Genomic DNA, 25401 nt, shown 5'->3' on the forward strand with positions numbered 1-25401 from the left:
TATTTATTTCTTTATTGCTCACAAGGGGCTAAACATAGAGGGGACAAGCAAGGACAGACAAACGGATTAAGTCGATTACATCGACGCCAGTGCGTAACTGGTACTTATTTAATCGACCCCGAAAGGATGAAAGGCAAAGTCGACCTCGGCGGAATTTGAACTCAGAACGTAGCGGCAGCCGAAATACCGCTAAGCATTCCGGCCAGCGTGCTAACGTGTCTGCCAGCTCGCCGCCTTTATTGCCGCCTTTATCGCCGCCTGTTATCGTTATTTTGTCAGAAGTAAAGAACCTTGTGACAGTTGTTTGCTTTGCAGTTGATATCCCAGTAACTGATTTTGAAGTACTTGGCTTTGCTTCTTGTGCACTTAGACCATTTACGCTTGTTTTATCCTTTTCATTTACTCTTTCTAATGCTTTTGGATAGAAGCGCTCTAAATGTCTTTCCAAATTACTTGCTCTTGAAGGAGCGTTTTTATTAGAACATCTATAAGCACTTAATTTGCTGTTACAAATTTTTCCAGTATCATCATTATCACTATCTTCTCCATCAATCATACACTGACACACATTATTTTTTATCTTCAGTGATAGTAAGACGTCCAACTACACTAGATTTAGCATATTTAGGTATTTGCTTTTTTTTTTCTTTCCATATTGTTAGGACTGTGAACATCAACAACATCAATGGAAATATAAACAATATTTAATTCAGAAAAAAAAAAATCAAACACCAAAAACGCTGACCGCACAAATTACAGTTAGTACTTAACATTAAGCATAGTTAAATTACCGTAATATTTATTAATAAATTATATATCGTCATAAAAAGTTAAGATTGAAGCTACAATGGTATTAAAGACTTGATAAATTTATAGTTACACACCAGGCGCGATTTCGATACTAAATAATTTTTTACCACAATTTTTTTCCGTTCTGTTTTTTGGTGCAATCGCCTTAGTTGACCTCGTAACCTGTCAGAAATGCCTTTACCCGCGGAAAACGGAGTGGGTAAATGTGCGGTGGAACCTCGGTAATTCCCCTGCGTTTTGGTTTTCGTTGCAATCGTCTTAATTGACCTCATAATGGTTAGAAACTGCATTTTGTCCGTGGAAAACGGAGGGGTGGAGCGGAACCTAGGCCAGTCCTGGATATATTCTGTCTCCGGATTTTTGCTGGAATCGATCATTTACTGGCGATCTGGGAGGGGTGTATATAATTTTGCTGCCTCGATAAATAAAAAATTCGTGCAGCAATTTTTTTGTTTTTGTTTTCTATAGCAGAGATAAATAAATATCAGGCCAGGTGCTGGTGTAGATAGTTTGAACAAATACTCGGCCCTTTTTACTCATTCTTTTAAATCTCGCCATTTTGTGTGTATATGTGTGCATGTGGGGTATCAAAATAATCACTTTTTTGTGTGTGTGGTTTATTAAGTAATGCTGATAACCTAATGTGTGTATATTTTTGTAAGCCGAGCAAGAATCACTGTAGATAACTGAACCAGACTTGATGAATTTTGGAATTAGTGGAAGCAAAGTCGTTTTGTCACGCTTCTGACCAGTCAGAGGAACACAGCGGCGTTTGCTAATCAGCTCAATTCTAGCGAACAACCAAACATAAACATTTTAATCAGTATATACAATATGAAAATAGAATTAACTGATTATATGTATGAGGTCAATAAAGACGATTGCAAAGAAAACAAAAAAACGCGGGAGACGGGGTGGGGAAGGGGAATTTCCGAGGTTCCGCCCCACCCCATACATTTCCGACAGCTTATGAGGTCAACTAAGAAGATTGGTCCCCCAGGCCCCAATAAAAATACTCGGAAAAAAAAAATTTAGTACCGAAATTCTGGTGTGAAACCATAAATTTACCAAAGAATTATACTGAAAATACAAAAAAAAAAAAAAAAAAAAATTCTTCAGAATTTTAACACTCGAAACGAAAAAAACCGAATCAAATTATGGTTGTAAACGACTATCTAGTATCTTCTAGATGGTTTTTAAAGGTAACATAATTTGTGCAGAAACCTTGAACGCTACTTTCTTTTTACAATTTTATTTTCATAATCCTACGAAACATTTTATATATATGTGAAAGAATACAAGCATAAAAATTACCCTTAATTTAGTTCTTTTCGATTGAAACACTTCATTTAACAATCTTAAAATGTAAACTTCATAGGTCCCTTGTGCGCGTATTGCATCAGCTTTCAATTTGAAAGATGGTGAAATACAAGCAGAGGCAAGCATTCTCCTCAGCCAAAGTTTAAAACTGACGCAATTCACGGCTCACTCAAATTGATTGCAGATTACACTCATTACAGTTTGTTGTGATGCAGTCCATTATATTTGCATGTTGTTCAAAGGATAAATTTGCGCAATCTTGTTATTATCAATTTTCAATGTAATTTATAGTGTATAACTAATTCTTAATTTGCATATATTTACAGCCGCTTCTATTGTAGTTTAGTTTATTTGATTATGCTCCATTATAAAACATAATTAAATAAAGTATACTCTTTACTCTTTTACTCTTTTACTTGTTTCAGTCATTTGACTGCGGCCATGCTGGAGCACCGCCTTTAGTCGAGCAAATCGACCCCGGGACTTATTCTTTGTAAGCCCAGTACTTATTCTATCGGTCTCTTTTGCCGAACCGCTAAGTGACGGGGACGTAAACACACCAGCATCGGTTGTCAAGCAATGCTAGGGGGACAAACAAAGACACACAAACACACACACATACATATATATATATACATATATACGGCAGGCTTCTTTCAGTTTCCGTCAACCAAATCCACTCACAAGGCATTGGTCGGCCCGCGGCTATAGCAGAAGACACTTGCCCAAGATACCACGCAGTGGGACTGAACCCAGAGCCATGTGGTTGTTTAGAAAGCTACTTACCAGACAGCTACTCCTAAATATATTTTTTATCAAATAAACAGTATAATATTTTAGAGAAGTCGGAGTTAGCCGATTTTCACCGACCTTGACTCTGACTCTTAAAACACAAAAATTGTTTCGACTCCGACTCCTACTCCACAGCCCTGTATACGTACATATATGTATTATGTGTGTGTGTGTGTGTGTGTGTGTGTTTGTGTGTGTGTGTGTGTTTGTGCGTTTGACTAAGTGGTTGGGATATTCGGCTTCCGAGAGATCGGTACTCGGCGTCGTGCTGTGTCCTTGAGCAAGATATTTCACCTCATGTTTCTCCCGTCATCCTAGCCAGCAAAAGTGAATTGTATCAGTACTTCAAAGGGTCAGCCTTGTCATATCCTGTGCCACGGTGACTCACCCCGAACACTGCGCCAAATGTATGCGCTTCTGTGGAGTGCTCAGTGATTTACACGTTAATTTCATGAGAAGGCTGTTCCGTTTATCAGATTCTCTGGAGGCCTCGTCATCGTAACTGACGGTGTACCACTTGTGTGCGTGTGTGTTTATTTTTGTCTTTATGTTGTAAATAAAACACTTTTTTCTTGTTTTGTTTCGATTACTGCGTATTTCAGAATTTACCAATGTACAGAGGCTCTTGGATTATACCTGTTTAATGATACCCTAGTCGTTACCAGAAAAGTCTCAAGACATTTACCACTCAGCATGGCATGTGAGATGTTGTATACGTTCGAGTATAGTCTTCCACTTTCAGTTGTAAGGGTGAAAAATATACCAAATACTAAATGTAAGTTTTCAAATTTACACTTGTTGTCAATATTGTTTTACTCTATTATTAATACCTAACAAATGGAGAACATTACTAACACTAAAGTACTTTTGGATCTTTTCGGTCTGAACGGCAGTTTTTTCTAGCGGTGTAATATGAAATAGTCACCCATGACATTAAACTTTATCGAACATGCAACTGTTTCACCAAAATGCTGAAATAATTTCATAACATGAAAGGGAGGTGGAATAGGGAGAGGAAGGAAAACAGGAGAGCTAATAAATTCATTAAGGAAGGCCAATCGTCTGATAGCAAAGTGATCGTTAGGACAAAAATCATTTGGGTAAACAAAAATATAAATATATGACCTCTTTCTCTCTCTCTCTCCCTCCTTCTCACTTGGTTTTGATAGAGGGGTTGCGTTCTTCAGAATTCATTGAAGTGATGTTTTGTTAGCGATTTATATAGCCTGTGGGGTTTGATCATTTGCATAGCGGCCAAAAGTGTAAGTATTTGGAACTTCAACATAGAATTGTATATGTGACGGGACAAGGATTAGGTGTAAATGCATGATTGGATAATATCACTACTTGCTATGTAATTGTTTCCGTATGTTTTTGTAAAGGTTGTGTATGTTCGATAAAATTTTGAATACCACAACTCTTCACTACCTCTTATTTCTTTCGTTCTTTACACACACACATTCACACACACACACACACACACACACACACACACACACACTCACATACTTACAAACACATACATATATACATACATATGTATATTATGTTTTATTACTGTAGTAGTTACTGCGTCTTCCTTATTGTATATAAAATGACTGGAGATATTTTTCTATTTTCTATCTTCTGTTTAACTTATAAATCTAAGAAGAAAAGAATCTCTTAAGAGAGCAGCACATGTTGATTTGTTGCTAGAAGCAAGAATGTGAAAGTACATATAGGTACATGCACATACTTGTACACAACTATATCCACACAAACATACATACTCACTAGTAATCATACATCCCAATGTGAGTACTTCTATGTAACTGTGTGGCCTGCAAGAAATATCAGACAAATATCCTCCTAACCATACCTTACCGTCTTTATAAAATGCGCTGCAGGTTAGATATTTGTGTACTTACTATGTCTGAAACAAGAATGCGATTATCAGTGTGAGAACACTTGATCAAAGTTGGTCCACAGCTAAACAACGATAATGAAAATGTGAAGTTGTGCACAAAGAAGTAAACACCAAAGAAATTCAGTGCAATTGTTATAAACTAAGATTAGAGAGCAGGAGAATACTTTTGCTGGTGAACAAATGTTAACTTAGAGGAGAGTTCGTAGAAAATTTCAACGATTTGATTTACTGTGAAAAGTAAAAGAAAGGAATGTCCTGTACATAACCCTCTTGTAACTCTTCTGTTTATAAAGGCAGGCGTGGCCGTGTGGTTAAGGAATATGCTTCCCAATCATATGGATCCAGGTTCAGTACTATATTGTAGCACACCGGGAGAGTATTTGCTACTATAGACTTAGGCCAACCAAATAAGAAGTGCGAATGAATTTTGTAGTCGGAAAGTGTATGCAAGTCCGTCGTATATATATATATATATATATATATATATATATACATATGGTTCAAATGTGTGTGCGTATATGTGTTAAGTGTATATGTAGACGGAAACTGTATGGAAGTCCATAATATATATAATATATATATATATATATATATATATATATATATATACTATAAGCCTACAGACTCCAAGCAATATCTTCCATTCAATTCATGCCACCCCAGACACACCAGGATGAATATCCCCTTCAATCTAGCAAAAAGGATATGCACTATAGTCTCTAACGCAAACACCAGAGACACACGACTACAAGAACTAAAAGATACCCTTATCACCAGGAACTAGCCACCTTCACTTATTGACAAGTGCATTCAACGTGCCCTTCAACTTAACATCAAGGAACTGAGACATCCCAAATCAAAGAAAAACTTACAACCAAAAGCCTTACCATACATCTCCACACACAACCCTCTCAATAACGAAGCCTTCGGCACCATCCTCCACAACATACCCCTCCTAAAAAGAAGATCACAGAATGAACACAATCCTCCAAACACACACGATCATAAAAAGCAAAAGACAGCCTAGATCCATGAAAAGTCTCCTAACACAAGCCCGAATTCACTCTTCAACACAGAAGCCGACAGTAAAAAAATGTGGAAGACCCAATTGCGAGATATGCGACAATCTAATTGAGGCATCAGAGTTCTCCTTCCAACAGGGACAACGGTTTACAGTGAAAAGCAACTTCACATGTGCTTCGGAGAACCTAATATACTCACTAACCTGCTCCGGGTGTCAAGAGCAGTACATAGGCCAAACAAAAAATGGTTTGCATAAATGAATGGCCCTGCACAGATCCCAGATAAAAATTCCCCAAAACAGAAAAATAGCTTTTAGCCAACACATAGATACTTGCGCCAACAAAAAAACACCAAACTTCAGGATTTTCCCCCTCTACCAATTTAGGGACGATACAACCTCGAGACAACGAATAAGTAAAGAAAATCTCTTTATTACAAAATTCAAGCCACTTCTTAACGGGTCTACGACAAACAATTAATATACCTCAACTTTAGAATAAAAGAAATATATACACACACAAATATTACACTCCATAGAATCCATTACTAATCAGCCCCATCACAGCTATACTTTCACCCATTCATATTCTCCCTTCTCTGTTTTTTCTTCTTCTTCTTCCTCTTCTTCTTCTTCATCATCATCATTATCATCATCATCGTCGTCATCATCATCACCACCATCATCACCATCATCTTCTCCTTCTCCTTCTTCTTCTTCTTCTTCTTCTTCTTCTTCTTCTTCTTCTTCTTCTTCTTCATCATCATCATCATCATCATCAACATCGTCATCTTCTTCTTCTTCTTCTTCTACTTCTCCACCTTCCACCCCTTAACCTTGTCACTAATGTCTTTCAGTATAACGCCTACGCAAATTCCATAAACAATTCCTGAATTGAACTGCGACTGCTGTTAGCCACTGACCATTCAAAATACGACCATCAAGGCATTCCCAGATTTCCCCACCCCCTCTCCACATCAGCCTCCTTATTCTTCACCTACCCTACCAAGAACTCACAACGACCTCGAACACACAAGTGCAAACAAGGGAGTCAGAGAAAGGCAGAATGCTACTTATATCTGAACACTACTATAGAAATATTCTTTTAAAAAAACTTTTCTTCTAATTTTTCTAAATTTAATTATTCAATCGTTACAGTTGAAAAGGTCTCAAAATGACCGAAACCGGTACTGAAAGATTCACTATAAAATTATCTTAGCATTTTCTGTTTTTGACTTGTTTTTTCATATATATATATATATATATATATATATATATATATAATATATATATATATATATATATAATATATATATATATATATATACATATATATATATACGGTTCAAATGTGTGCGCGCATATGTATTGGTGTGTATGTGTGCGTGCATTTGTAGTCCACCACCACGTCACAACTGGTGTTGGTTTGTTTACGTGCACATAAGAAACTGATTTAACAAGGACTACGCTTTAAAATATAAGTAGTGGGTCGATTTGTTTCACCAAAACCCTTCAAGACGGCATTCCAGCATGGCCGTAGTTTCAGTGAAAGATGAAAGCTAGACTCTTCAGTGATGTTATTTACGGGATCGTTAGAAAAAGGCGGTGTTTATGACCTTCACAGGGTTGCTGGGAACCGGCAAGAGGTTGTTGTTAATGTTCTGCTTGAACTGTTCACAAATCAGTACTTAGAAGGAAAATGCAAGTTGTAGCGGGGTGATTCTACACGATTGTCCTTCTGGAGAGGAAGAAAGAGAAGGTTGGGTAAATTGTTGCTGAGTTTAATATCTTAAGCACTCTAAAGGAGGCAACGGTGCTTGCGACCACCTAGCTCCAAAAGAACACTTATTGAAGTTGCGTCAGAAATGATAAGGAGGAAACGAGTAAGAGAGAAAGAGAGAGAGAGAAGTAAGTGTGTGAGAATGAGGACGGTGAGAGGAAGAGTGTGAAAGAGCGAAAAAGAAATATAGAGAACGAGAGAAAGAGTATGCGAGCGAGAGAGTGAGGTTGAGTGTTACTGTCAAACCTTCAAGCGGTCATACTGTGTATGCCATCAATGATATATATATATATATATATATATGTATATATATATATAATGTTTAATCATATCAAAGGGAAATGGAATTTAATTAAAATTAAAATATTCAATCAAAATTTACATTTTCAGTGGTCTAACGTGCAAAAAAAAAGAGTCAAGAAGACTATATATTAGTCGTACGATATAGTGTATATTTATACAAACAAGGACAGACAAACGGATTAAGTCGATTATATCGACCCCAGTGCGTAACTGGTACTTAATTTATCGACCCCGAAAGGATGAAAGGCAAAGTCGACCTCGGCGGAATTTGAACTCAGAACGTTGCGGCAGACGAAATACTGCTACGCATTTCGCCCGGAGTGCTAACGATTCTGCAAGCTCGCCGCCTTTGCCCCAGAGTATAATACTAATTTCAAATTTTGGCACAAAGCCAGCAATTTCGGGGGAAGTAATAAGTGGATTACATCAACACCTCAGTGTTAAACGGGTACTTATTTTTATCGATACCGAAAGGGTGAAAGACAAAGTAGATCTCGTCGATATCCGAACTCGGACTCTAAAAACGGACGAAATGCCGCTACGAATTTTGTCCGGCGCGGTAACGATTGTGCCATCTCTCTGCCTTTACTTCAGGCGGCGAGCTGGCAGAAACGTTAGCACGCCGGGCGAAATGCTTAGCGGTATTTCGTCTGCGTTACATTGTCAGTTCAAATTCCGCCGAGGTCGACTTTGCCTTTCATCCTTTCGGGGTCGATAAATTAAGTACCAGTTACGCACTGGGGTCGATGGAATCGACTTAATACCTATGTCTGTCCTTGTTTGTCCCCTCTGTGTTTAGCCCCTTGTGGGTAATAAAGAAATAGGTATTTCGTCTGCCTTTCATCCTTTCGGGGTCGATAAATTAAGTAGCAGTCACGCACTGGGTTCGATATAATCGACTTAATCCGTTTGTATGTCCTTGTTTGTCCTCTATGTGTTTAGCCCCTTGTGGGTAGTAAAGAAATAGGTATTTCGTCTGCAGTTACGTTTTGAGTTCAAATTCCGCCGAGCTCGACTTTGCCCCCTTGTGGGCAATAAAGAAATAAGAATCTCTAGCACGCCGAGTTTAGTGCTTAGTGGCATTTCCTCCGTCTTCACGTTCTGAGTTCAAATTCTGCATGGTCGACTTTGCTCTTCGGGGTCGATAAAGAAGTAACCTAGCACCAGAGTCGATGTTATGGACTACCCGCTTCCTACAATATTTCTGACACAGTGCCAAAATTTGAAACCAGTATCAAGTGTTAATCAATATACATTGGTATTGGTTTAACATTTTGGAACAAGTGCAATCATTTCGGACCATGGGGTAAGTCGATTATATCAGCTGCAGTGTTCAACTGGTTCTTATTTTATCGACCCCCGACTGGATGGGGGTGAAAATTAGACCTCGGTGGAATTTGAACTCATAACGTATAGACGAACGAAATGCTGCTAAACATTTTGCCCGACGTGCTCAGGACTCTACCAGCTTGCCGCCTTATATGAAACCAACACTAAGTTCTAAGCAATGTAATTTTAAATTGTTTATAGAGCAATGTATGCCACCAAATTCAACATTTTCTTAAACACATGATGATGATATCGCACGAAGACACTTGCTAAACTATGTCTTCTGTCCATATTTCAATGGCTCAATAATTTTTCTTACACATATAAATTGTTTTTAAAGCAAATATCTTCCGTTAATGTTCCAGCAACTCACTGGGTTATATTTCTGAGTCGCGTATAGGAAAACGTTTCTTTATACTTGAATGAAGGATTTAAACAGAGAGAGAGAGAGAGAGAGAGAGAGACAGAGAGAGAGAGAGAGAGAGAGAGAGAGAGAGACAGAGAGAGAGAGAGACAGAGAGAGAGAGACAGAGAGAGACAGAGAGAGAGGGTGATAACGAGAGAATAATTCTGTTTAATGAAGCTATAAAACAGATATTAATGGAATATTGGATAACACTTCTCTTTATCATGCGAATTATTGATCGGACTAAATTCCTCTAAAAAGTACGCGTATGATGATGCTACTGTATTCACTGTTCATTGTAAGGCTGAAAAGCATGAGGACAGATACATTCCTCTTTGGTATGGCTCTCATTGACTTCTTCAACTTTCATTTGAAAAAATATTATTTTATTATATACAATACCCCTACACTTTATGTCTGTCTTTGTATTGTCCCCCTCATCCTTCACCCTTGTAACAAATAAATGCAATTATTATTATTATTACTATTATTACTATTATTATCATTATCATTATTATCATCATTATCATTATTATTATTATTATTATTATTATTATTATTATTATTATTATTATTATTATTATTATAAGTCTGAGTCGACTTTGCTTTTTTTCCTTTCGGGGTCGATAAATTAAGAACCAGTTGAATACTGGAGGTCAATGTAATAGACTTATTTCCTCCCCACCAAAAAAGCTGCCCTTGTGGCAAAATACGAAACCATTACTATTGCAGGGGGTGGGGTGGCGACCCCTGTTGTACTCTTTCGCCCCAAATTTATCTCACCCTTTCTTCCTGTTTCTTGTCTCCGACTTCCTACGCAACCGCTGAGCCTGGATGCGCATTCATCCATCCGTCGATGCTCTCGGGGTCGGGGTAGACCTGCTTTCTCTTCTGCGGGTCTTACGAATAGCAAAGAACCACGTTTCGGACTTCTCCCATCTTGCGAGCTCTGGGACGAAGACCGTTCGCTCAACAGCAACAGCAACAGCAGCAGCACTGAACACATTGCGAGAAATGTATGAAAGTAACTTTCGGATGCTAAAGTAATTTGCACTAGCTCCTGCCCTGCATCATTTCTGATCCAGCTAGAGCATTCGCTCTTCCTGTTTCTGTGGAGGGAACGTGTTCCACTCGTCAGACGGTCCATCTGGTGTTAGCAGCAGCTGATTAGCGGACTGGATATGCCGTGGTTAATGATGCACAGACATGCGCCGAGCTGCAACGTCACCAGGGTTACCTTAACAGGAAGCAGATGTGGTTACCGTTTGCGAGATAGAATGTTTCATAGCTCGTCTCACTCCCGGAGTTATAATCCTGGATCAAGCGTAGCCTGAGAAAGGAAGGTTTGCATCTGGAATACCTGCAAGCACACACAGTCATTAGCCAGTCAAGTAAAGCGCTCGGTGTAAGTTCGTCATTGGAGTTCTATGGGTAATTGGTGGCCAGAGAGAACGATGACATTCCCGGACAATGTCTACGTATCGATCTTTTCCGGAGGACTTTTGGATTGTGGCTGATGCATACTTTCCTGATAAGCCTGGCCTAGCACTGCTTCCTAGGTTCTCTGTCGGTTCGAGACAAGCCCTACATGCACAGAAGTTCTGTTAGATTGACTTGAACTTGTGAAGGGCAAAGAAGCTGTTCTGCATGAACTCGTTCAATATCTGGACATTCGTGACTTGCGGAGCTTTATCAAATAGCCGTTGGCACGTGTAGGCCGAGTCCATCGTGAAGATAGCCACGCCACCTTCTTTTGGCAGAGAAGGGCAAGCAATGTCCCTCTGTCTAGTGGTCGGTAAAGAGGTAGTGTGGTAGATGAGGCTGAAAAGACTGAAGACTGACACCTTCCTTCAAAGCTAAAATTTCATTAACTTTTTCAAGTTTAATTTCAAATTCAAGGTGAGAGTAGAGAGGCAAGTGCTGTAGCCCAGTAATTTGTTGAAAAGCAGGTGAATGTGGTGAAGATGGCCCGTGTTTACTGTGAACATGCACCTGTAGGCCGGAAGGAATGGAGAGGAGAGGGTTGTTTGCTAGATGTGCTCTTAGCTTTCAGGATGACTGGGGTCTGTAGGTTGTCCCTTACTAGGTCTTCCACTCTTTTGGGAATCTTTGTATTCGAATTCTTATTGTTAATTCTTATTCTTTATATACTCTTCACACACGCTATATATAAATTTCCACTGTCCTTCGTGTTGTATCGTCCTTTGCTGTTTTCTGCGGTTCTTCGCGCCAATAAAGAATCATTATTATCAATATTAGCAGAATTGTTAGCACACCGGGCGAAATGTTTAGTGGTATGTCGTCTGTCTTCATGATCTGAGTTCAAATGCAATCAGGTCGACCTTACCTGTTATGCTTTCGGGGTCGATGAAATAAATACCAGCGGGATACTGGGATCGATGTAATCGGCTATCCCGCTTTCTAAAATTTATTAATATCATTGCTGGTATTACTGAACCCATATATTTACTAGTCTTGCATTTGTTTTTCGCTGGTTCATCAATTTTTTCACTACAGCGTTCGTACATAGCAAAAAATAATGATAATGATGACAGCGACGACGATGATGATGCTGGTGACAATGATGATAACTATGGTCACAGTGACATGGTTGAAGATAATGATGATGATGATGATAATAATGATGGTATTATGATGATATACGATGATAAAGATGATGGTGGTGGAAACAACTGCGACGTCGACGACGGCGATGATGATGATGAGGAGGAGAAGAAGGAGGAAGGGGCGGAAGACGGTGGTGACGATTTCTAAAAGTGATGAAGATGATGGCGCTGAAGATGACGGACGATGATGATAAGAATGGCGTCGATGATAATGATGATGATGATGATGATGATGATGAGGATGATGACCATGATCATGATGATGGTGTGATTTTTATCAGTCCTGTAGCATTGTTTCTGAAGTTCGATTAACTATAGGGTTACAATTGTATTTAAAGAGCTACTTAGATTAAACAAAAAAAAAAAAATTAATGATCATGTTGACAACGACGCGGATGCTATTGCTGCTGCTGCTGCTGATGATGATGATGATAATATCGATGGTATTTAATAATGAAGGTAATGATGATGATGATAATGATGATGATGATGATGATGATGATGATAACAGCAATGGTGATGATGACATTTACTATGATATAATAATGCTATCGATAATGTTTCACATTCAGTTATTGTTGTTTTGGACGAGCTGCTATTAATATTGTTCTTCGTAATGTTCAATGGGGTTATTATCTCGAGTTGATTATTCGGGTAATACTGCCAATAAGAATAACAATAACATTGCTGCAGTTAGCCTGCTGTTGTTCTGGTAATGATATTGGTAGTAATAATAATAATGATAATAATAATAATAATAATAATAATGATGATGATGGTAATATAATAATAATAATAATAATAATGATGATGATGATGATGATGAAGGTAATATAATAATAAGAATAATGATAATAATAATGATATAATATAAGATAATAATAATGATTAATAATAATAATAATGATAATCATAATATTAATGATAATAATTAATAATAATAATGATAATAATAATAATAATAATAATAATAATAATAATAATAATAATAATAATAATAATAATAATGATAACACAACCCGATTAATTTTTCCGAACATTAGAAGGAGACAATGGGGGAAAATGTTGCTTCTGATGCAAATGAATCCAATGAGTTCTGGAGTTGATTATGGGAAACAATGTGGTGCATGAAAGGGATGCAAAGTGGATAGGACTATCAAGACAAAATTCCAAGGAGGAAAGAAACATAGGGATATTGTCATAAATTTCTTGGCACTTGGAGAAATACTACCAAGAGAACAAAAAGGATGTAGGAAGAGTTCTCAGGGTACCAAGGATCACTTAGTCACCGATAAAACAATTTTACGCATTGTAAAAAACATACAAACATTTCTATCTCTTGGATTGACTGTAAGAAGGCATATAATAAGGTGCCTGATTCTTAAATCGTTGATCCTGCAGACGTTTGGTGTTGCCGACAACATCACAAATTTTCTGATGCATAGCATAGAAGAGTGGAAAACCAAATTGTACTGAAGTAATGTATTCCTTGGAGAAGTTAATATTAAAAGGGGAATCTTCCAAGGTGACTTGTTTTCTCCGTTACTTTTTGTAATTGCACTAATACCCATAACAATGACACTTAGGAAGTTAAGATGGGTTACCGATGTTGGAAGAGGGTCCGTAATTGAACCATCTTATGTTTATGGTTGACCTCAAATTGTTTGGGAAATTTGATAAACAGATAGGTTCCTTAACCAAAGTAATCTAGAAGTGTGGTAGGGACATCGGTATGGAATCTAGGATTACCAAAAGCCCAGTACTTAGTATGAAAAGAGGAAAGAAAGCAGCCTGCAGAAGATTTCGGTTACCACCAGGAGAGATCATGGGTGAACCTGATGGAAGCGGGTATAGATATTTAGGGACTTTGGAGCTGGATGACATTCTACACAGAGAAATGAAAGTCAAGGTCACCGAGGCGTATCAAAAATGGGTTGAATGGTGTTGAAATCCAACCTGAATGTCAAAACTTTGATTACCGCAATGAATATCTGGGCAGTTGCGGTGGTCAGATAAAGTACGTCCATCCTCAAATGGACTAAGGAGGAACTATATTTTTCAGATGGATCTTGTAATCGAATGCCGTCTGTCGGATATTGTCATATTAAATAAGAGATACTGTCAGCTTATTGATGTAGCTATACCAAACGACATGAATGTTATGAGTGAAGAAGCTAAAAAAAATCATCAAGTACTCCGTACTGAAAGTGGAAATGGCAAGACTGTATGGAATGCTTGAGGGTAATGTAAAACTGATATCAGTGGTGATTGGAGTATCGGGCTCAATCCGATTGAAACTTCAAAACTCCTTAAGGCATCTGGAAATCCCATGATAGATTGATGTCTTGCAAAAAGCAGCCTTATTGGGCACAGCACACATCTTAAAGAAAGTATTATCTGTCTGAGGTCCTTGTTGTCACTTGAAAGAAGACTAAATACTCCGGTGTACGAAGGAGTAATAATAATGATGATAATGATAATAATAATAATAATAATAATAATGATAATAATAACAATGGTAATATAATAATAATTGTAATAATAATAATAATAATCTTCTGATCTTAACTGATTGGAAGTGTTATCATGTACATTGTTTTGTCTTGGTATAAAAGATGGGCTACAGCAAATATTCTGCTCAATACCACAGATTTGCTTGTCAGTTGTTTGACTTTAACCAGTTGAGCATATCCCTTAGTGGCTGACGATGTGTGCATCTCTGATCACGAGCAGAAGTAGTGGGGGAGCATCATAGCCATGTGTTGAGAGGGATTCTTTGGAGTTTGAATAATTCACCTCTGGAAACATGGGTGGTTCTTTCAACTCCTTAAACAACCCTTATTCAGGACCTTTTGAGCGGGATGGGCAATCAACCTGAAGAAAATTCTAACTGGGCCCCAACTGCAAGGTCATGTGCTGTTTATCTTGATATGAGATCACCATGTCGCGCACATATGGTTGTGATGCATGTGCCTGGTGTACCCTTATCAGACGGGTAGTCATGATGGGTATATTGGGCTTCGTATATTTCACCCCAGTGTCACTTTGATGGCATGAACTGCTCTCTCACTCAATAATAATAATAATAATAATAATAATGGTGATAATAATAAAAACAACAATAGTAGCAGACAGTGGCTCTCATTGCTTCTGATCTTAACTGATTGGAAGTGTTATCATGTACATTCCTTTGTCTTGCTATAAAAGACGGGCTACAGCAATATTATTTATCAGACGGGTAGTCATGATGGGTATACTGGGTTCTGTATATTTTACCCCAGTGTCACTTTGATGGCATGCACTGCTCTCTCACTCAATAATAATAATAATAATAATAATAATAATAATAATAATATAATAATAATAATAATAATAATGATATTCATGGTGATGATAATAATAGTAATACTTAATAGTTTCGTATTAATCTTGATGGTTGATGGTATTGCTTTGCTGCTTGTACCTCTACTAGTGTTGCTGCTGCTGCCACGACTGCTGTTACTAGTGGTGACGATGATGATGAGGAGGATGATGGCGTGGATGTGGAGGAGGATGGCGGTAGAGGTGGTGGCGTGTTGGCAGAATTCTTAGCCCACTGGACGAAATTCTTTGTGATATTTCGTCTGCCGTTACGTTCTGAGTTCAAATTCCGCCGAGGTCGACTTTACCTTTCATCCTTTCGGGGTCGATTAAGTAAGTACCAGTTACGCACTGGGGTCGATATAATCGACTTAATCCATTTGTCTGTCCTTGTTTGTCCTCTCTGTGTTTAGCCCCCTTGTGGGCAATAAAGAAATAGGTAGTGGTGGCGGCAAGAATTATGATAATGATGATGGTGGTACCGGTGATGGTGGTAATGGTGAGGATGATGACTAGGATGTTGACGATGGTGGTAGTGGCGGTGGTGGTGGTGACGACGACGACGACATCGAGGACAATAATGTTAGTTACGATGCTGAGAATGATTTAGTGATACTGCTGATGATAGCATCATAAATATTATCGATTCTGGTTATTGTTGATCGTGATGATGATGTCGAAATTTATGTTGATGCTGTTATTGATGATGACTCTTACTAATATGAAGCTGCCATCACTTCTGTTGTTCGTGATGAATTTGGTTCGTGATCTTGCTATTGGTGTCGTTCTCTCTGCTCAGGTGGCGGCGGCGGCGGTATACTTGTTGGTGTTGGTGTGGTTGTTGTTATTGTTGTAGGTGGTGGTGGTGCTTGCATTATTACAGTTGACGCCTTTGGTGGTATTCGTGAAATAAGCTGAGAACGTCTGTTCCGATATTGGCCTTCAAAGCTACGTATTTATTCTCATTTTTGTTTTTGTTACACTTTCATCTTTTGTGACGGTTAACAATGTTTGGTAATGATCACGAAGTGGGCGAAGTATTATTATTATTATTATTATTATTATTAGTAGTAGTAGTAGTAGTAGTAGTAGTAGCAGCAGCAATATCAGCGATGGTAGAATTATCATTAGTGGTGGTGGTGCTAGAAGTTTTGTTGTCATGGTAGTAGTAATAGTAGTAGTAGTGTAGTAGTGTTAGTGGTAGTGATAAATAGTGGTAGAAACATCAGTAGTATTAGCGGTATTATTATTATTATTAGTAGTAGTGGTAGTAGTAGTAGGTGGGCTGCGCTGTGTAGGAAAAGAAAAACATCATAGTGTAGATGGCGGTATGACAATGACTATGCTGTCGTTACAGCAGGTGCTAGTGAAAATGATGACGATGATAATGTTAATGATGATGCTTATGATGCTGTCATTTATCCCGAAGTCAGTAATTTTTGTTAGAAATATTGCATTTCTAAATCTCTCAGAGTGAGTTATGCAGCGGCAGCACGATGAAGTGATGGTTTGCTGCCAACATAATGTGGCAGTCCCAGGAAAGGGAAGAATGTTACTGTTATTTAGCCCCAACAAAAACCGTTTCTAGTTGGCTACGGGACACATATGTTCTGTGACCTTAAGTTTTCAAACAGGGGAGATAAGCACCACCACCCTAAAAAGCCAGCAACCAGAGACTAGTTTCAGGGTAGTTGCCATGGCAGTAATAATCACATATAATAAATAAATAAATAAATAAATGCGCCCTTTTAAAGCCTATCCAGGCTCACAGGCCTGGTTTCCCGGTTTCTATGGCATATGTGTTCCCCAGCTGGACGGGACGCCAGTCCATCGCAGCGTTACTTATTCTTGCCAGCTGAGTGGACTGAAGCAACGTGAAATGAAGCGTTTTGCTCAAGAACACAACGCGTCGCCCGGTCCAGGAATCGAAACCACAATCTTACGATCATGGTCCTGACAGCCTAACCGCTGAGCCACGCCCCTCCACAATCACATATACGTTACTGATTTTTTGTAGTTGTTCTTGATGTTGATCATGATGATGACGTCGACGATCATGATTACAGGCGAGTTGAACCGTTAGCATGCCGGTCAAAATATTTAGCAGCATTTTGTCCGTCTTAACGTTCGGATTTCACATTCTGCAGGGATCGAATTTGACTTTCAATCTTTCGGGATCGATAAATTAAGTACCAGTCAAACACTGAAGTCGATGTAATAGACTAGACCCCTCCATCAAAATTTCAGGTCTTGTGATTTTAGTTGAAAGGATTATTATTATTATTATTATTATTATTATTATTATTATTATTATTATTATTATATTATTATTATTATTACTAAGGCAGCGAACTGGTATAATCTTAGCAAGGTAGGCGAAACGCTTAGTGGTATTTCGTCTGTCACTATGTTCTGAATTCGAATTCCGCCGAGGTCGATTTGCCTATCGTCCTTCCAGGGTCGATGAATTGAGAATAACTCAAGTACTGGGGCCGAGGTGATCGATTGTCCTCCTCCTAACAAAATCCTGGCATGGTGCCTATAGTAGAAAGGATTACTATTTCATTTCATTTCATTTCATTTGGGTTTGAGTCCATGCTCAGGCCAAGTCGAAGACTCCACCCTCAGAGTCTGGTGTGGTTGCCAGGTTGTATTCTCTGCTTAATTTTGACATGTGTAGGAGCGAGTTTGAGTCAGTTTGTGCTCGTTGTGTATATCCTGGGAGATGGGGTTCATCTCTAATGGTGCTTAAGTATCTATCCAGTTGCAATTTGAATGATTCCACACTGCATCCTGATAGATTTCTGACATGTACCGGAATGGAGTTGAACAGTTGTGCTCCTCGAACCAACAGACTTGATTCTCGCAGAGTTTTTGCTGCCTGGCCAGCCTTTTTGTTGATTGGTGGAAGCTGGCAGCGTCTTCCGTGGCGCAGTGATTATTATTAATAATCTGGAAGGCCTCGGAACCAGATAGAGTTCACGGCTACTGGATCAAAAGATTTGGTGAATGTCATGAATAAATAGCTGCACAACTCAATACCTTGTTAAATGCCGACCAAGCAACACCAGAGTGGCTGACAATGGATAGGAAAGTGCTGTGCTTGAAAAACATCGAAAAAGGCAATACGGTAGACAAGTACAAGCCGATATCCTGCTTGCTACTTATGTGGAAATTATTGACTGGAATAGTCGCAGAGTCAATGTACGGACATCAGGAAAAAAAAATGGAGTCCAGCCATACGAGCAGAAAGGTCACCAGCGTAGGTGCAGAGGTACCAAGGATCAACTACTGTTAGACAAAACTGTACTTAGAGACTACCAGGGGCGGAAACTAACTTAGCCATGTCACGGATGAATTATCGTAAAGCGGACGATATGATCCCACATTCTTGGATTATGGAATGTATGAACCTATTTGGTATTGGATCGAATGTTGAGTGATGCTTCGAAAACGTATGGCGAATTGGAGGACGGAACTAACAGCATATAGAAGAAGGTTAGGGACAATAGAAATCAGGAGGGGAATCTTACAAGGGGACAGCCTCCCCACTGATGTTTGTACTGTGCGTAATACCACTAACAATGATTCTGAGGAAAGCCAATGCTGGGTATGTAATCAAAAGCCGCCAACAAAAAGTCAACCACTTGTTATTCATGGATGGCCTCAAAGTTTAGGGTACAGGTGAATCCCAAGTCAGTTCTCTCGTTGATACAGTCTATACGTTCAGTTCTGATATCAGAATGGAAATCGGACTGAAAAAGTATGGTGTGTTAGTCTTGAATAGAAGCAAACTGAAATATATGGATGGGTTATCGATACTGTCGGAGGAGGTTATGAAGCAGATAGAAGAGAGGGGACATAAGTACGTAGAAATATTGGAAATGGATAAATTGATGGAGAAAGAAATGACAGAAAAAATTAAGTTTGAGTACTTGCGCAGACAGTCATTATTATTATTATTATTATTGTTATTATTATTATTATTATTATTATTATTATTGCTATTATTATTATTATTATTATTATTATTATTATTATTATTATTATTATTATTATTATTGCTATTATTATTATTATTATTATAAATATTATTATTATTATTATTATTATTATTATTATTATTATTATTATTATTATTATTATTATTACACTGCGTTTCGTTACTAATTTTCTCGGTGTTTGTTTTCCCTTTATTTCCTATTTTCTAATATTACATTCTTATTTCCTCGTAAATCGGGTGAGTTTTTTACCCTTACTTGAAATATGTTTTTCTTTTAACTTTCCTTTATATTCTTCTAAATTTTGTCTTTAGTTTCCGTTTTCCTTTATTTCCCTCTTATCCCCCATCTCCTTCACGTATCACACATTTGCTAATTTCTTTCTCCAACTTTCTTCATATGTTATGACGAGGTTAATGCTTGTGCCATCGGTTTACTTTTAATGTCGACTATCTCCGGAAAATTTCAAGTATATCTACATTATTGAGATATAAAAAGAGAATACTTTAATAGAAACGTGATAAGTAAGTGCATTAACGACAAACAATAAAACGAAGATAGCGCCGCCAGAACAAATTTGGCAAGAAATTTTGCATTTTTGGTTGTAGATACTTCTTTTGATGTAGAGAAAGATAAAAAAAAAATTGTAAAAACATTAATGCTTTTGCTTAAGAATTATAGTCACGATTCCTATTTTCACTGTCACTAGAATGAACAAAAATATTCTTACGTAGTTAGGTGACTTTCATCACCAAGTGAAGTGAAGCAACCGTCTCCGTTTATCAATCCAAGAGCTGTGTCTAGGCATAGATTTGTTTACAGTTTAAGATACAGTCTTTTACTACTAAGTTCCTACAACGAATAAAAACTTAAACATCAATGAAATCATTCGCACGGTTAGGTCTCATGGCATTTACATTTGCTTTAGATATAATCTACCTAATGTCTTCTGAGTGTAATTTGGTAGAAGGCAAGTGAATAGTAGCATGTCTATACCTACATGCTTACATATATACAATTGGTATAGGCAACACAATGCTTAGATACTAATTTTGAGAATTAAGCTTCTGAAAAACAAGGAAGGAGAAAGCTGATTACTTTCCAGAAATTTATCATTTAAGTATGAATGAGCATATTCTTGATATGCAAGTATATGCAGAAGACATACATAAAACAAACCATAAAAATTTGCACGTATACAAACAAACAAACATACATACATACATACATACATATATATACATACATACATACATACATACACGCATGCATGCATACATAGTGACAGGAAGAAAGAGAGATAGAGATACATATCTCCATTTAGACAAAAACAAACACATAATAGATATATGCGTTTGTGTGTGTGTGTGTGTGCACGTATCTAATAACAGTTTCTCTCAGCTCTACACGACGTGGTCGCGTAGGGCCCACTCTCTTAATATCTGATGAGATTAACGCATCCAACGCACCCCGAAACTATGTCACGTGAAGCTGTAATCAATCTGTTATTAAAAACATGTAGCTCCGACGAAATATGTCGAGTTGTATTCTCTTTAATTTGTTCACTTATTATATACATATATGTATGTATAGGTGTGTGAGTATGTGTGTGAGTGACTGACTGTGCGCGCATGAGAAAGAGAGTGAAAGCTGAGCCAAATTGTTATTAAATACATGTAATTTCGATCAAATGTGTTGAGTGCTACTTTTTTTTCACTTGTACACTAACTCGTATTACACATGCCTAACGACCCCCTTCGGTCATGAAGGAGCATGGGGTTGCAACCAAAAAGCTCCCCTCCAAGGTACAAGTCCACGCAAAGTTGTTTATGAAAGACCAACAATCACCCATGCATACTAGCCCCCACTCTCCACGTGACCGATGTTATCCTAGGGAAGGCAAAAGTTGATACCTGTCAAATTGCATCTCAATTCTGCAGCTGAGTGAACTGGAACAACGTGAAATAAAGAACACAACACACAGCTCTGTCCGGGATCGAACTCACAACCTCATGATTCTTAGCACGGAACTCTAACCACAGAGCCACGCACCGTCATACACACATATTCATACATACACTCAAACACATACACAGTCACGCACACGTGCACACACAGACACGCACACAAATAGATATAGACATGATATACTTGTTTATGGATTTTTATATCTTAGTCTTGTTATTTTGAATTGACCTTTAATCTAATAAAGTGCAAAGTGTTCGTGGATTCATGGTTTGTGAAAATTAGTTACGTTAATATTGCTTCTTTCTCCTCACAGAAAATCTTATTAAGCTCAGATTACGGTGGTGTTGGTGGTGTTTATATATATATATATATATATATATATATATATGCACACATACACGCACAGACACAGACACAAGCACACACATAAATACACACATATAAATATATTTATATGATATATCTGTATCGGTGTGTGTGTCTTTGTTCTTTTCCTCCGGCATCGCTTGCCAACCAGTGCATATTTTGTTTACGCCTCGGTCCATTTTGTTTACGTTCCGGCAAATAGATCCGATAAAATAAGTAACAGGTTTAACAAAAATATAAATACTGGATGGAGGTTGCGATTCGTTCGACTAAAAAATATCAAGGTGCTGCCCCAGTATCACTGCAGTCAAATGATTGAAATACTTAAATGTAAAAATTAAAGGATAAAAGATTCGTTCAGTGTGAAGAAAGTTGCACGTAGCCATTTCGATAAACTATTACACAAGCAACCAAAAGGGTGGTTAGTTTGTAATACATTCTTAGTGCTGCACGGTTTCCATGGTTAGCTAATTTAATTCTTAACAATTTTTCCACTGCACTGTACGTAGGTAACTCAGAACACGCTGACATGAGCTGATGCAAGACTACAACCAAGAATGTGATGGCTACTTGAAACTTGCCAATTGCTACAACATGTATGGTCACAACTATACAATAAGCATAGAAATTATTGATCACTCTGCCATACGTCTAATCGGAAATCTAATCGACCGTTTGATTCATTCATTTGAGAATATATATATATTATCTTAAGTAGTTTGATATTAAACATATAGCAGTTACATTAGAATGTTTCCCTCTACAGTGTTACAATATGTATATGAGTCAATACCAGATAGTGAAAAGTTTCTTTAATGGTCATTGAAGTTTTAGCCATATTTTCTGTATCTCGGGAGATACTGACTAAAGTAGTTTAAGAGAAAAAACGTTTTAAGCGATTATACGGAGAAATCTAGTTACTGAACGTGTAGCATATTTGACCCAAGAATATGAGGTTAGAGAGAAAGGTATAAGTAGTTAAGATTACAAGGTGCGTTCAAAAATTATCCGATGTTTAGGCATATAAAAAAAAAAAGAAAAACCATTTTGTGCATTTCACAAATTTTATTCATCTTCAAAATACTCCTTCAGAGTTCACACACTTCTCGCAGTAATTCTACCACTTCTAGTAACGAGTCTGGAAAGCTTTCTCCGCAATGATATGGAGCTCTGCCATCGCTTTTCTTATAATCTTCGCTATCGACTCAAATCGCTCCTCTCATGGCATAGTTTTCAGCTTTGAGTAATGCCAGTTGTCATACAGTAACAGCGCGGGGGAGCAGGGAGCCATTTGAAGAGTGTGTTGTTCTTGACTCGGAAGGCTTGGATTACGTCGGCAGAATGAGTAGGCTCATTGCCCAGATGAATTTACTGATTCTTCTCCGCCCATATGTCCGGCCACTTTCGATGCACAGTATCACAAAGGCGACGCATAACCTCCAAGTCGTGTTCCTTAGTGATCGTTTGGCCTTCTGGTACGTATTCATGATACACCATACCACGGGAGTCAAAGAAATAGTTTAACATTGCCTTCAACCTAACGCGAACCTGTCGTGCTTTTTGAGCCTTGATGATGATGAGTGCTTCCATTGGGAGGATTGAAAGTTGGCTTCTGGGTCGTAACATAAATTCATGTCCAACCACCAGTGATTATATTCTTTATAAAGTTTGGATCGTAGTTTTCACAGCCCAGCATGTCCTGAGCGATTTCCATGTGGAGTTGCTTCTTCTGCTCCACTAGAAACTTGGGGACGAATTTCGTCGACACTCTACGCATGCGCATATCCTCCGTTAAAATAGAATGCACTGATCCTGTGATTATACCAATTTTGTGAGCAATTTCCTTGATTGTTACAGGACTGTTTTTCATAACTATTAGCCGAACATTCTCAACTGGTTTCTTGTTCTGGTTTGTGATTGATTTGCCTGAGTGTATTTTGCTTACCCTTGAGACACGGTCATATTTGAATCTGTTGTAACACTTTTTAACCTGAGATTTGCCCAGAAAATCCCCAACAAAGACCTGCTGCATCTTCTGGATAGTTTGAGCTTGAGTATCATTAACCTTTTGGCAAAACTAGATGCAATATCTCTACTGAAAGCGTCTGATAATCTTGTGTGAAAACAAAAATCAGGCGAGCGGGTGGTACATGTCTATACAGTACGCGTAACAACCGGAAACTGACTCGACCTACCAGTGCAATTCCTTTCGTAAATGCGCAGAAAGGGTGGGGTAACTTTCCATCTCACGGGTTTTCCACTCTCAATATTAGTTTTGTCGGACAAAGATAAACAATTATAGTTTTTGAACGCACCTCATATCACCCCAGTTTTCCGCTGGCGACGCCCAAAAGTAGGGCATTGCAAACATCTTTTGTTCTTTTCTTTATTCACGTCTATACGTATGTTCCTTTATTCTCTATTTATATATTGCAGATGTATGCAATGCATTTAAATTGAAAAGTCCTTCGAACCAGATATGCTGCTGTACCGAGAGTCCCACGGAGAAAGTGAACTGGCTGAGTATCCTGCATCAAGCCATAAGAAGTGTGCAAGTATATTGACAAGGAAACAGTGACAATGTTTACGATGACGACGACAACGACGATGATGATGCTGAGGTGATAATAGGCATGATAAAGATGGCGGTGGCAGAGTTGATAATGGCAGTGATGTGATGATGGTAATAATAATAATGATCGTAAGGGTGATGATAATGAATACGACGACGATGATGATGATGATGACGGTAATGTTGGTGATGGTGATGGCTGTGCAGTGAAGGGCAAAAGCGAAATTAGCCCCAAACTAATAAAAAAATCCACTAAGACAAGCCGATGATTAGAACAACGATAAAGTACAACTCGCATCCATGACAGCTTAGAAATAGAGTAGTAAATGACTACACATAAACAATTAAACCTATGGAAACATACAAATTACGCGCAAAGGTGGACACATGCAAACTCTGCTTCTACACATTCATTACTATTACTTCTCCGAGAGAATAGACAATGACTTCGAAGTTTCTTCAAAGGCGTGTTTTTCAAATGTTTTTGCGGCATAGTTTGAAAAGAAATACATCTAAGTAACCGTCAACGATATTACAACACATATGTACATACATATTCGTATATATGGATAAGTGTATGTACGCGTATCAACATGTATATATATATATATATATATATATATATATATATATTATATATATATATATTATATATATATATATATATAATATATATATATATATATGTTTATAAATGAGGGTGAAAATTTGATGTTAATTTAATAATACCATCAATTTAACACCAAGTGGCTTAGCACATAAAAACCAGGGATACAATACAAATTTATACATAAATATGAGAGAGCGACCACTATGTGGTCTACTCTAGTGCTAAAAATA

The 25401-nt window shown here is 37.9% G+C and overlaps 1 protein-coding gene across 1 annotated transcript in view; it reads left to right on the plus strand.

The window, feature by feature from the left end:
• Positions 1-25097, plus strand: part of LOC115220594 (epithelial cell-transforming sequence 2 oncogene-like) — a 140850-nt gene extending 115753 nt beyond the window's left edge. The window contains exons 25-26 of the mRNA XM_036509887.1: positions 3525-3697; positions 24426-25097. Of these exons, the coding sequence (XP_036365780.1) occupies positions 3525-3697; positions 24426-24553 (301 nt within the window). The 3' untranslated portion in view covers positions 24554-25097. The remainder of the gene's footprint in view (positions 1-3524; positions 3698-24425) is intronic.
• Positions 25098-25401: the final 304 nt, after the last annotated feature.

The sequence above is a fragment of the Octopus sinensis genome, linkage group LG16 (assembly GCF_006345805.1).
Source record: "Octopus sinensis linkage group LG16, ASM634580v1, whole genome shotgun sequence".
In the NCBI taxonomy this organism is placed as follows: domain Eukaryota; kingdom Metazoa; phylum Mollusca; class Cephalopoda; order Octopoda; family Octopodidae; genus Octopus; species Octopus sinensis.